The 12,787-nt window shown below is 39.2% G+C and overlaps 1 protein-coding gene across 5 annotated transcripts in view; it reads left to right on the top strand.

Annotated features, from left to right (window-relative positions):
* ATP8A1 (ATPase phospholipid transporting 8A1) overlaps window positions 1–12,787 on the top strand; it is a 263,824-nt gene that overhangs the window by 187,391 nt on the left and 63,646 nt on the right. For all 5 annotated transcript variants that reach the window (XM_032784994.2, XM_032784992.2, XM_032784991.2 and 2 more), the window contains 3 exons: window positions 1,956–2,030; window positions 2,158–2,280; window positions 5,262–5,340. In XM_032784994.2, the coding sequence (XP_032640885.1) occupies window positions 1,956–2,030; window positions 2,158–2,280; window positions 5,262–5,340 (277 nt within the window). The remainder of the gene's footprint in view (window positions 1–1,955; window positions 2,031–2,157; window positions 2,281–5,261; window positions 5,341–12,787) is intronic.

A 12,787-nucleotide genomic window follows, 5' to 3' on the forward strand; every position in this document is an offset into this window, starting at 1 on the left:
ATCTCCTTCCTTAGAGGTTTTTAAGGTCAGGCTTGACAAAGCCCTGGCTGGGATGATTTAGTTGGGAATTGGTCCTGCTTTGAGCAGGGGGGTGGACTAGATGACCTTCTGAGGTCCCTTCCAACCCTGATATCCTATGATTCTTGTTATCTACGCTGTACACTTTTATCTGCTGGGTACTTCCATACAGTTCCAACATAGCCAGACAACAGAAAGAGAGCCTTATGTATTAATGCAGGAAAGTGCAGTGGCTTTGAAGCCTTCATTACTGAAAAACCACTTGATTATATGTGTTTTATAAATTCACAAAAATATATTCTCATAGTCCATACTTGAAAAATCAAAAGTCAAAATATGCTACATAACAAATATTATTAAAATCTGGCTTGTCAGTTATACACTATTGTTCAACTATGAGTTGGTTTGTTTGCTTGTTTTCAAGCAATAAGTTGAAACATTAACCATATAAATAGCAAACTGAGTTTAAGGACATTAATTAATATAATTAACAAAAGCAAGGAATTTCAGTATTAAAACAATCCATAGTTTATCCTATGGTATGATTTTCGTGTCCCATATTGTTTCAATATCTGGCCACAACAAATAAATGTGTTAAAGATAGTTTTAGTCTGAATTTCTTTGCTGAATGATTCACAGTTTTGAGATTAATTACATTTCATTTTTGTATGCTAATAGTTGCTACTTTGTTTTCTTTTCCATCTCATGAATCAGATAGTTGTTTTTATGTGTTCAAGCATTCCCTCCTCTCATGATAAAAGAAGACTAGTTTGTTCACAGGAACTGGTCATCTGGAGGCCAGCCTGGGTACATATTGATAAATGGTAAATTTGTAGCAATTCATGCTTCCATAATGAGGTTAAATGAAACGTGAAGTGTGGCAACACTGCTTCTAAAATTCACTTGATCAACATGTCAAGCTTTTTTATTAATCTTACTGCTGATTCGCTATCTGTACCTATTCAGAAAGTTGGCTTTTGTTTTGTTTTCTCATTAAATTTAATATAATGTTTTATATTTAAAATAGTAAAGATGTTAATATTATAAGTTGCCAAACATTTATTAGGTTATTTTTCTGACCTTTTCATAAAATAGAGACCCTTAAATTGTGAATAGAAATATTATTGGAATGACACTTAATTTTTACTGTTAATTTATATTTTAAATTGTATGTGATATAATGAATAAAAAGCCCCGAATTCCATCAGCACCTGATTCTTCGTTTCCTTACTTATGTTGGCCAGTACCTTATTCAATGAGTACCCCTGTACTGATTTAAGTACCCGCTAAATTAAGAATGGCAGAAGTATACCCAAAAGAATCTAACTTCATGTGAATCCATGTGCAGTAAGGGATAATACTAATGTGAGAACAGTTTTCTAAAGTACTCCTCTCCAGTACTCTAAAGTACTTTCAAGTAAGGTTCAATTCTTGATTTTTCTGCTGTAAAGTCTGGTTGTGCAATGAGCGCCTTGCGGGAAAAAGGATCTACCCATGCCATTTGTAGTGCAAAATCAGGGCTTAAGTACAGAATAATAGGGCAAAAGTATTTGAATAAAATATTTCAATGTGTTATGTTCTTTACTGTTATTCATAAGAAAGTTACATTTTAGCTGTAGATATAAACACAGTTACATGAATCAGTCTCATACTATGTGAAGCATCAGTGTTTCTGAAACTGGCTTTCTTTTAGAAACAGGTTCAGATTTAGTCAAAGAAACAGAATTGCTAACATATGTGACTATTCATTACCTTCATACTGCTGTGAACAAAATGTCTATTGAGATTTATCAGTAATTTTCAGGGTTGAAAAATGTTAAAATATTCAGACCTATTTAGCGAATGTCCTAAAAACATCCCTTTAATAAAGCAGAGCTAAAATGTATTTTAAAACTCTTTGTAGAACATCTAAGTCACATATCTCTCTTTCTTTTCAGATCTGGTTTGCTTTTGTTAACGGCTTTTCTGGACAAATTCTTTTTGAAAGATGGTGTATAGGTCTTTACAATGTGGTAAGGTTTGAGGTTTTTAATGCATTTAATTCCTATTTTGTTTAACAATCTTTATTAAAGTCTCTTGATTCTTTATGAAGTTTTTAGTTCTCAAGCTCTGAAATACATTTTTTGATTTATATGTTAGATATTTACAGCTATGCCACCGCTGACTCTTGGAATATTTGAGAAATCCTGCCGAAAGGAAAATATGCTGAAATATCCAGAATTATACAAGACTTCTCAAAATGCCCTGGACTTTAACACAAAGGTAGAAGATAATTGCATTAAAAGTAGAGCAAACTTAAATGTAATGCAAGGTGGTTGTCCATTTTATTCCTGTGCCATAAATTCTCATAAAGTTAAAAATGAAGGGTTGTTTTTTAATATTCCTATCAGTCTTCAGTGGCAGGAAATCATTGTCTATGAAAAGCACAAATCATATTTATCCAGTTTTTATATACTGGCAAACATTATTTTAAAAAACTATTTGTTTATGTCTGCTAGTAATAAAGCTGTCTCCTTCAGGCAGAAATGATTTGTCCTTTTTGGTCCTCAAATCTTATGTACTTGAACTGTTGTGTGGAAATGGATTACTGACCCATGTGGAGAAGTAGAGCAAAGGACAATAAAAGCTGTCATTAAATTGGTAGGCGGAGGAGCCTTACACCATTCTTCATTAATTCTGAGCTGTGAAAAAAAACATACTAGACCTGTTTTAACAGGGAATTTAAATTGTGTGTTTGGAATTAGGTTCAAAGAGATCTAAGGATAATATTGGTGGAAAATACATTGTGTGTGTATTGTATTTTTTTAAAATTGAAAATGAAAATTGCACTTGGTTTTAAAATAAATACAGTTTCTTGCAGATTTATGCAGATGGCAAAATAATATAAATAAAAAATTCAAATTGAAATTCATCTTTGAAACTGTAATTTTATGAATATAATGAAATTTTTACTTATGAAGTAAGTAAATAATAAGTGTGTATTATATATGCCATAGACTAGCACAAATCTGAAAACTCAAATTTTTAACACATATTTGATGGGCAGCACCCTTCGGTTGTTATACCGATTTGATTTTTATATATACGCGTGTGTGTGTGTGTATACATATGTATGTTTGTTTAGGAAATCTCAGATAGTTTAAGTATACATTGGGGTAACCATTATTAAAGATAGGGACATCTAAGTTCTCAATTTAATGATTAGCAATGTCTCCATATATTTGGTAATATATACTGTATGATATAATGTAACATGGTCAGATCCCCAGCTGATGGAAATTGGCATAGCTCTGTTTAAGTCAATGGATTTATTCTATATATAATATATAAAATGTAACATTAAGTTCTAAGCAGTCTTTGTTAGGACAAGTATGTGAGAATTTTTTCCTCTTACTCTTCCTTTTTTCCCCGTTCGACCAAAACTGAAAGTGATTGATGAGAAATATTTGTAGGGAGTCACTGTCTCATTGTAACTCTTTTAAAAATATATGTAAGTATTGGGTTTTGGTCACATGATCCATTAGTATGGTTGTGTTATCACCTTAATGTGAGACTAGTACTAATAAAATTCTAAAACATTCATGTATGTATATGGGAATTATATTATTTGATATTATTACTCTCTTTTCACATACTGTAATGGTCAGTGCATTATTTGAGACTTATAACTAAATTGGCCAAAACCAAAAAGAATCCTGGTAAAAGTTGTGAAAAATCACATGACATGCTAAGTAATGCCTCCTGAATTTTCAGTTAATTAATCCAGAAAGACATTTAAATTAGGTCAGTTATGTCTATATATGATGTGTTTCACAGAAAAAAAAATGAAAATCTGTAATTTTATTTCTTATGTAATCCTTCAGTGTTCAAGGTTGTCCAGGACTTAAACACACAGCTCTCATGGAAATTGTGTGGCTATATCCCTTGCAAGTCTTTGCAATGTTAATGAGTAAATGTCTACAAAATACTTAACTATTAGCAGAACAGTTGGTGTGGGTTTTGAGTGTGGAAGAATTGGAATCATTGTTGCACTGAATGATGATGCATAGGTTTATTATGGTAAAAAGGGTCAGGGGTTATGAGGTCATGACAGAGGTTAAAGGATTAGACTGTGACAATAAGTATTGGTCAGGAAAATGGGAAAGTAGAACAAATTTTTCTTGCACCCACCTGTGCTTTCTGTCAAATAAAAAATTGTGGTGATGACATGGCAAGAAGGGGAGACAAAGGTTAATGAGTAACACAAGTTCAAATGTGCGAAGTATTGGAGCATAAATTGGATCATACACCCCAATGTAGCAGAGTAAGATAATAAAGGACTTTGAGACGTAGTGGAAAATTTTGTGAGGCAGGCAACTTAATTTCTATTGTTTGAACAACTTAAAACTATTAATACATGTCAGTTTTGTACACTAAATATTATGTTTGTAAAAAGCATTTCTAATGATAAAACATGATTATTGTCCTGAAGGATACAAGAGTTCAAAATCCATTTTTCTCGATAGTTTGGTCAAGTCTTTCATACATATCTAAATATGCTATAGAATGCACCAATATTACATTTATACTTATACTTAATACAGCACAGTTCCTATGAACAGTATTTGTCTTTCACAAATGATAATAAATTTGGTAGTAAAATTAGAGTAATTTAGCACAAATGTAGCAGTTTTCAAGTTTAGTAACTTGTCTCATGTCAAATAAGAAAGCATTATGGAAAGTTTATTATAAATTATACAGTAAGAAGAAATCCAAGAAAGATGCTTTTTAATTTCAATTTGTATTTTATTTTGTATCTGAAATACATAGACTAGTCTGTAAAGAAATTTGGGTTTAACTGTCCTTTTATCCAAATTGTGTATCATGTGAGAAAGGTAAAATGAAACCCAAATGCTGAAGTAATTTTTAGTGCATCATCTAAGAAATGTAATAACGTTTGTAGTTGTCTGTTTTGTTGCATATTTTTCATCATAGTCAAAGTACTGTTTTGTATATATTTTAAAATTTTACTGATAATTGTGAAATTTAAAAGTGACAGTAAGCATCTTTTTTTTGAAAGATAAAAACAAACATATGTCCCATAAAGGGTTAAGAGGCAGAAAGTGCCTGTCAGTTATATCAGTTCACAGTGGTGGCTTGACAAAAATACCTTTTGTGATTCTAACTTAAAGATAAAAAGAAGGTCATGGTTCACAGAGCTAGTTTATCGCAAATGGTTCTCATGGATTTTTGTTTTCCCTTAGGTTTTCTGGGTTCATTGTTTAAATGGCCTCTTCCACTCAGTTATTCTGTTTTGGTTTCCACTAAAAGCCTTCCACTATGGTAAGTAAGTAAAACAAATACAAACTCTGAAAAGTACTGTATTACCTTCCTTGAAAAATAATAATGTCCATGATTACACTAATAAATACCAACAACATTACACTATTCCATTTTTATGTACTATTTCTAGAACTAACCAACATATGCAATCTAAACTAAACCAACATATGCAATCTAAAGATTTTATTCAAATTGTGGGAAAGAAATCATGCCTTTTTCATAATTTAGTACATTCTATGCACTGGTATGGAGATAAAATTGGTTTTAAAATAAATTCAGTTCACATTTTTTGTACATCCATATGAGTTGATACTTACTTGATTTGGTACCGTTTATGTGACATTAGTATCATGTATTTGTATTATCAGTTTGACTGCCCTTTCAGTTTGGGGAAGGGTATGTACCATACTAATCCTTACACTCCTATATTTTTCAGGGGTACGTTAGCTCATCAGTATATAGAGGACTATGAGAGGGCAGTGGCAATCGGGTAGGTGATCGGATGAAGTTGGAGAGATATCTCACAGTGATTCTCAACCTATTTACCATTGTATGTGGGCCACATCCAATACTACTTATATGGCCCTGAGGATGTCACATGGGCTTCAGCTGTGTGCAGATTGGGCCGCAAGTGGCCCATGGGCCACAGGTTGAGAACCACTGCTCCAGGAGGACAGTTGGTTTGGTAGCTGTGCTATGCATCTTTCAGATAAGGAGAAGGAGAGTTGTGGCAGCTGTGTGAATGTTTTGGAGATGTAGAAAGGTTCTACTATTTAGGAGGAGAAAATGGAAGGGCCACAAATACTGGGAACAAATTCCTTAGGAGAACTTCAGCTGCTAGGATAAGGCTTAAGGTTGCGAACTTCCTAATCACACAAAACCAAGCATCCTAGCCCCACCCCTTCCCTGTGGCCCCACCCCCTGCCCCCGCTTCCTCCCTGAGGGCCCCCCCACTACATTCCCTCTCCCTCGGTGGCTTGCTGTCACCCACCCTCACTCACTCTCACTGGGCTGGGGTAGGTTGGGATGCGGGAGAGGGTGAGGGCTCTAACTGGATGTGTGGGCTCTGAGGTGGGGCCGGAAATGAGGAATTCAGGATGCAGAAGGGGGCTCCAAGTTGGGGTGTGGTAGGGGGGTGTGGGTAAAGGCAGGGGACTGAGGTGCAGCAGGGGGTACAGGCTCTGGGCTGGAGATGTGGGTTCTGGAGTGGGGCAGGAGGGATTTGGAATGCAGGAGGAAGCTCCAGGCTAGGAGGTGGGGAAAAGGGATTTGAAGTGTGGGAGGGGCTGCAGTTTGAGGCAGGGGGTTGGGATGCAGGAGGGGTATGGGCTCTGGGCTGGGAGTATGGGCTCTGGGGTGGGGCCAAGGATGAGACTTTCAGGGTGTAGGGAGGAGGGTCTGAGCTAGGGCAGGTGGTTAGAGTACTGCGCACAGTGAGGGCTCCGACTGGGGATGCAGGTTCGGTGATGGGGCCAGGGATGAAGGGTTTGGGGTACAGGAGGGGACTTCGGGTTTGGGAGGAGCTCAGGGCTGGGGCAGGGGGTTGGGGCTTGGGATTAGGGCATGGGCTTCCCTTGGGTGGCTCCTGGTCAGTGTCACAGTGGGGCTAAGGCAGGCTCTTGCCTGTCCTGGGTTCGTGCTGTGCCCCGGAAGCAGCCAGCAGGTCCGGCTCCTAGATAGGGTGGGGGCCAGGTGGCTCTACACGCTGCTCTTGCCTGCTTGCACCACCACCCCCCAGCTCCCATTGGCTGCAGTTTCCAACCAGTGGGAGCACGGAGATGGTGTTCAGGGGGCAGCATGTGTAGCCCCGTAGCTCCCCTGCCTAGGAGCCAGACCTGCTCACTGCTTCTGGGTCTCAGTGCGGTGCCAGGACAGATAAAGACTAGCCTGCCTTAGCCCTGCAGCTCCTCTGACCAGACTTTTAATGGCCTGGTAGGCAATGCTGGCCAGAGCCACCAGGGTCCTTTTTCGACCAGGCGTTCCAGTCGAAAACCAGACACCTAGCAACCCTAATAGGGGTACTGATGGAGGAAAGTGAAAGAGGTAAGCTATCTACTCAGATTGTATGATGCAGATGAGGGATGTTTTAGTGAGCACACTGTGATATAGGATAAAGATTCTGGTGGGAGTCAAGGAGTTGAGGCAGCTGAACAAGACTGCTGAGATGCTGTGAGAGTGCTCTAGCATCTTCAGTCCGAGGTTGCCACAAAATTGACATACTGATGTTATTGTTCTAGGCTATCTATACTTTCTGAATATTCTGGATAGTCATTAGAGAGCTTGATTTTAAGTGACCTGGTATGGGCATTTGTAAATACACCTCTACCTCGATATAACGCTGTCCTTGGGAGCCAAAAAATCTTACCGTGTTATAGGTGAAACCATGTTATACTGAACTTACTTTGATCCACTGGAGTGCGCAGCCCCGCCCCCCCGGAGCACTGCTTTACCGAGTTATATCCAAATTCGTGTTATATTGGGTAGCGTTATATCGAGGTAGCAGTGTATGTGTGGCCTACTCAGATAGGCTCTTCGCTGCCTTTAGAGAATCTGTATTTCCAGGCCTAGTTTCTAGCTGGCAGGAGCTGCAGGATTATTATGAAAGCAGCACACCCAGATCCTGGGGGAAGATGGAGTGCCTCATCTCATTCAGTAGCAGCCTTCCTTGCCAGTTAAGGGGTACCATTTACTGCTAAGGGAGGTTTAAGTCAGACATTAGGAAAAACTTCCTAACTGTCAGGGGTTAAACACTGGAATAAATTGCCTAGGGAGGTTGTGGAATCTCCATCATTGGAGATTTTTAAGAGCAGGTTAGACAAACACCTGTCAGGGATAGTGTAGATAATACTTAGTCCTGCCATGAGTGCAGGGGTCTGGACTGGTTGACCTCTCAAGGTCCCTTCCAGTCCTATGATTCTATGTACATGGGCTATACAGATGGTCATCTAGTCAGTGTGTAAACTGGACATATGGGCATTTGCTAATATGCTGAAAAATCAGACCTAGAAAGCTTTGGACATCTAAAAATGCAACCAAAGTATCTGAAAATTGCTTGAGCTCTCAAGTGTTTTCCTTATGCTGCTTCTCTTCTTTGATCTGAGATTTCTCTTCCATTTCATTTCTTGTTCATCTGTTTCTTCTTTCATCATGAGGAAAATTCTAGACTACCAGAACTGTAGCATCCTCTGTTAGGAAACAGGGAGAAAAAGAATAGTGAAAGGCATAAAGACTTCACCCCTTACATCTCTTTTATTTACTATTTTTGTCTTCTCTGCTGAAAACATGAATTCTAGCTTCCAGTTCTTCCAGTTCAGCTCCCTTTGTTCAGTATAGTAATTTCTCTTTCAGATTAGAAGATAAGACCAAGATTGATACTAGGAAGGGACATGGAGTATAGAGACAAAATTAGGAAGCACTCAGCTAGAAAAGACCACAGTTAAGAACCATCTGGTGACTCCACTAATTTGCAGGTTTCCAGTCCCTAATAACTTTTGGAGAGCATCTTTCAGGGATTCCTATAAGAGTGTACAGGACCCCGCTGGCAGGAAGAATGTCAAAATGAACCCTTCTGAGGATCCTAGTGGAGAAAATATCTGAGACAATACTTCAGGGGACCCCCCCATCTTCTGAGCAGGCTTCCTTTTTCTTGAGTAATAATGACTGTCTTTCTCAAGCCCTTTACTATCTTTACCCCACATGTTTGATTCCTACTTGCTCTCTTCCAGTGATGTGTTAGTGTTGGTGGTGCTTTTGTGGTAATCAGTGCCTTCTTTCTGAATTCCTCAGAATTGAAAAGCACTGAGGTAGAGAGATATTGTCCCTATTTTATAGAGGAGAAGGGTGAGGTACAGAGATATGGTATGACTCACCTGTAGTCTCTTGGAAGTTATGTTACAGAATCAGAGATGGAAACCTGTATCACTAAAGAGTTTGTGATGAGAATCAAGGGTTGGTATCTTTGTGTTTTAAAGGCTCTACATTGTACCAGCCTTCATCGAAGAAGCATTGAGGACATCCTCATACTTCAGCTCTCAGGTCTTTTTTAATCTAGCTGGTTCCAGAATAAAAAAGAGAGAGTGATTTCCATAGTTCTCTTCCTTTATTCTGGAGCTCAGGCGCATGCACTAGAAGGTGACCTCTGACTCCGCAACAGGTGTTGAACTACTAAGTTTGCCTTCAGATCCCATGCTTCTGCTCTTAGACCTCTCCTTCCTGTGGTGAAATGCATTCTTCTGGATTGGGAAAAGGCCTTTCATTATATTTTCACTTTCCTGTTCTCCCCTGGATACTATGCAAAATCAGATTGGACAGGGCAGTCAATATCTGGGCGGCCCCTAAGGTCTGTGGACATGTATGAAAGTTTTCCTGCATCCTTTTACTGTGGAAGTAGCTCCATTTGTTACTAAAACCTCATCTTTGCATGACGAATAATTAAGTTTGATAACTTCCATTCTTAGAGTTTTTCATCTGACAAAATGTTGTTTCATTTGTCTAGAAATTCATAAGTGGTTTTGGACTTTCATGTTAATAAGCCCATGATCCTGCCAACCCTCTATCCAAATCCTTCCTCTCCCCTTGAGAAGAAACTACACATTGTGAATGCGGAGAGAACCATTTAGTTTTACCTACTTCATATGCAGCCCTTTTGAAATACAAAGATAGTTTGTCCATTTCTAACACCCTAGGTAGAGTCTCTGGCTACTATGACACTAACAGTCATTGATTAAACACTTGTGAACAAATGGGCTTAACTCCACCTATGCCACTGAGAGACCACTCTAACCTACTGCGCAGGGTGGAACTTAAGTCCCCAGGCTAAAAATCTGCAAAGCTATAGTCAGTTCCTTACAAATGTTTCTCACTTTCCCATGTGTTTATAGATAGCAGAGGCAAACTTAATACTTAACGTATTCCAAGTCACCTTTCACATAAACCCACCTTCCCTTATAGGACTGCTTAATATGTCTGCTTATAGTCTGGAATTTTCCAAAGGATGCAAGAAGAACGGGACAAATGACAAAGGGAAATTACTCACTGGTCATTAAATTTGTTTGAGTTGCCCCTCTGAACCCATCCTGCATCCTATTTTGGCTGAATTGATGGAATCTGTCCTTATCCTTTGCCTTTCAAAGTACTGGCAACCCCTCTAGCTTTGTGTTATCTGCAGACTTGATCAGTGTGCTCTGTGTACCTATATCCAGATAATTAATAAATATGTTAACACCAGATCCTGAACAGATCCTTGTAGAACCCCTCTCAAGAGCTCCTTCCAATCTGACATCATTCCATTAATAGTTAATTCATCGTTTGCAGTTGTTTAACCAATATGTATCCACTTAATGGTAGTTCTGCGGAGTCTGCATTTCTCCAGTTTATTTAACAGAATGTCATGTGGGACTGTGTCAAAAGCCAAGTCCAAATATATTATGTCCAACACATTTCCCCTATCCACCAAACCAGTTACCCTATCAAAGAAGGAAATCAAGCTCTATTGGCATGATTTGTGCTTAGTAAATCCATGCTGGCTGCTAGTTATTACCTGTGCATCCTCCAGGTATTTGCAAATTAAATGTTTTATACATTGTTCTAGTAGCTTTCCAGATATCAAGGTCAGGCTGACTGGTCTATAGTTCCCAGGTCCTCCTTTTCCCCCTTTTTAAAGATGGGCAGTACATAAGCCATTCTCCAGTTTTCTGGGATTTCTCCTGTCATCCATGAGTTTGCATCCATTATTTCCAGTGACTCTGATGGGGGTTTTTCCAGCTAATTCCTTCAGCAGCCTGGGGTGAATAGCATCAGGCCCCACTGACTTGAATTCATTCAAATTGGTCAGAAGTTCTCTGACGTGCTCTTTACTTATCCTGATCTGCATCCCTTCCCCTTTATTGTCTATGGTAATTTTGATAGTCATCTGGTCAGGTTATTTTTTTGTGAGAAGACTGAGGCAAAGTAGGCATTGAGCAGCTCTGCCTTCCTATCATCTTCCATTACCAGTTCACCTTCTCCATTGAGCAATGGACCCACACCATACCTGATCATTCTTTTTTGTCTGACATATCTGAAGAACCCCTTCTTGTTGTCTCTAGCATTCCTTGACAGATGTAACTCATTCTGTGCCTGGTCTTTCCTGTTTTTGTCCCTACATACTTGTGCTATTCCCATGTATACTTCCTTGGTGACATGCTCCTCTTTCCTTTTTCTGTATGTTTCCCTTTGCTGTTTTCAATAGCTAAAAAGCTCCTTGTGCAACCACATTGGCCTCCTGTGGCTCTTCTTATCTTTCCTCTGTATTGGAATAGCTTCATGTCGAGCCTCTAGTATTACATCTTTTAGGAACTGCCAGCCCCCTTCATCTTGTTTTCTTCCTAACTGGTCTTTCCGTGGGACCTTGCCTACTATTTCTCTGAGTTGGTTGAAATCTCCCCTTCTGAAGTCCAGCATCCTTATTTTGCTATTCTACTGTCCTCCTTTCCTTAGGATCTTGAATTCTATCACATCATAATCATTTCCTCCCAAGTTACTGACTCCCTTCGTGTTCGCAACTAATTCATCCCTGGTGGTCAAAACAGATCCATAATGGATGACCCCGCCCCCCAGTTGTTTCCTCAGCTTTCTGAATCAGAAAGTTTTCCCCTACACATGCTAAGAACTTGAAGAACATATTATGCTTTTCTGTAATAGTCTTCCAACAGATATCAGGGAAGTTAAAATCCCACATCAATACTAGCTCATGCATGTTAGCTAATCATAGAATTATAGAATTGGAAGGGACCTTAAGAGGTCATCTAGCACAGTCCCCTGCACTCATGGTAGGACTAAGTATTATCTAGACCAGGGGCTGGCAATGTCCCTCCAGCCTGTGCCCATTCCCACAGCTCCCATTGGCCGGGAACGGCAAACTGCCGCCACTGGGAGCTGCATGGGGCCATGCCTGCAGATTGTCAATGTAAACAAAATGTCTCATGGCCACCAACAGATTACCCTGATGGGCCACCAACAGATTACCCTGATGGGCCATATGCCAAAGGTTGCTGATCCCTGATCTAGACCATCTCTGACAGGTGTTTGTCTAACCTGCTTCTAAAAGTCTCTAGTGGAGATTCTATAGCCTCTCTAGGCAATTTATTCCAGTGCTTAACTACCCTGACAGGAAGTTTTTTCTAATTTCCAACCTAAACCACCCCTACTGCAATTTAAGCCCATTGCTTCTTGTCCTATCCTCAGAGGTTAGTGAGAACAATTCTTTTCCCTCTCCCTTATAGCAACCTTTTATGTAGTTGAAAACTGTTATCATGTCCCCTCTCAGTCTTCTGTTCTCCAGACTAAACAAAGCCAAATTTTTCAATCTTGCCTCATAGGTCATGTTTTCTTGATCTTTAATCATTTTTGTTGCTCTTCTCTGGACTTTCTCCAATTTGTCCACATCTTTCCTGAAATGTGGTGCCCA

The sequence above is a fragment of the Chelonoidis abingdonii genome, chromosome 5, assembly GCF_003597395.2.
Source record: "Chelonoidis abingdonii isolate Lonesome George chromosome 5, CheloAbing_2.0, whole genome shotgun sequence".
Classification (NCBI taxonomy): Eukaryota; Metazoa; Chordata; order Testudines; family Testudinidae; genus Chelonoidis; species Chelonoidis abingdonii.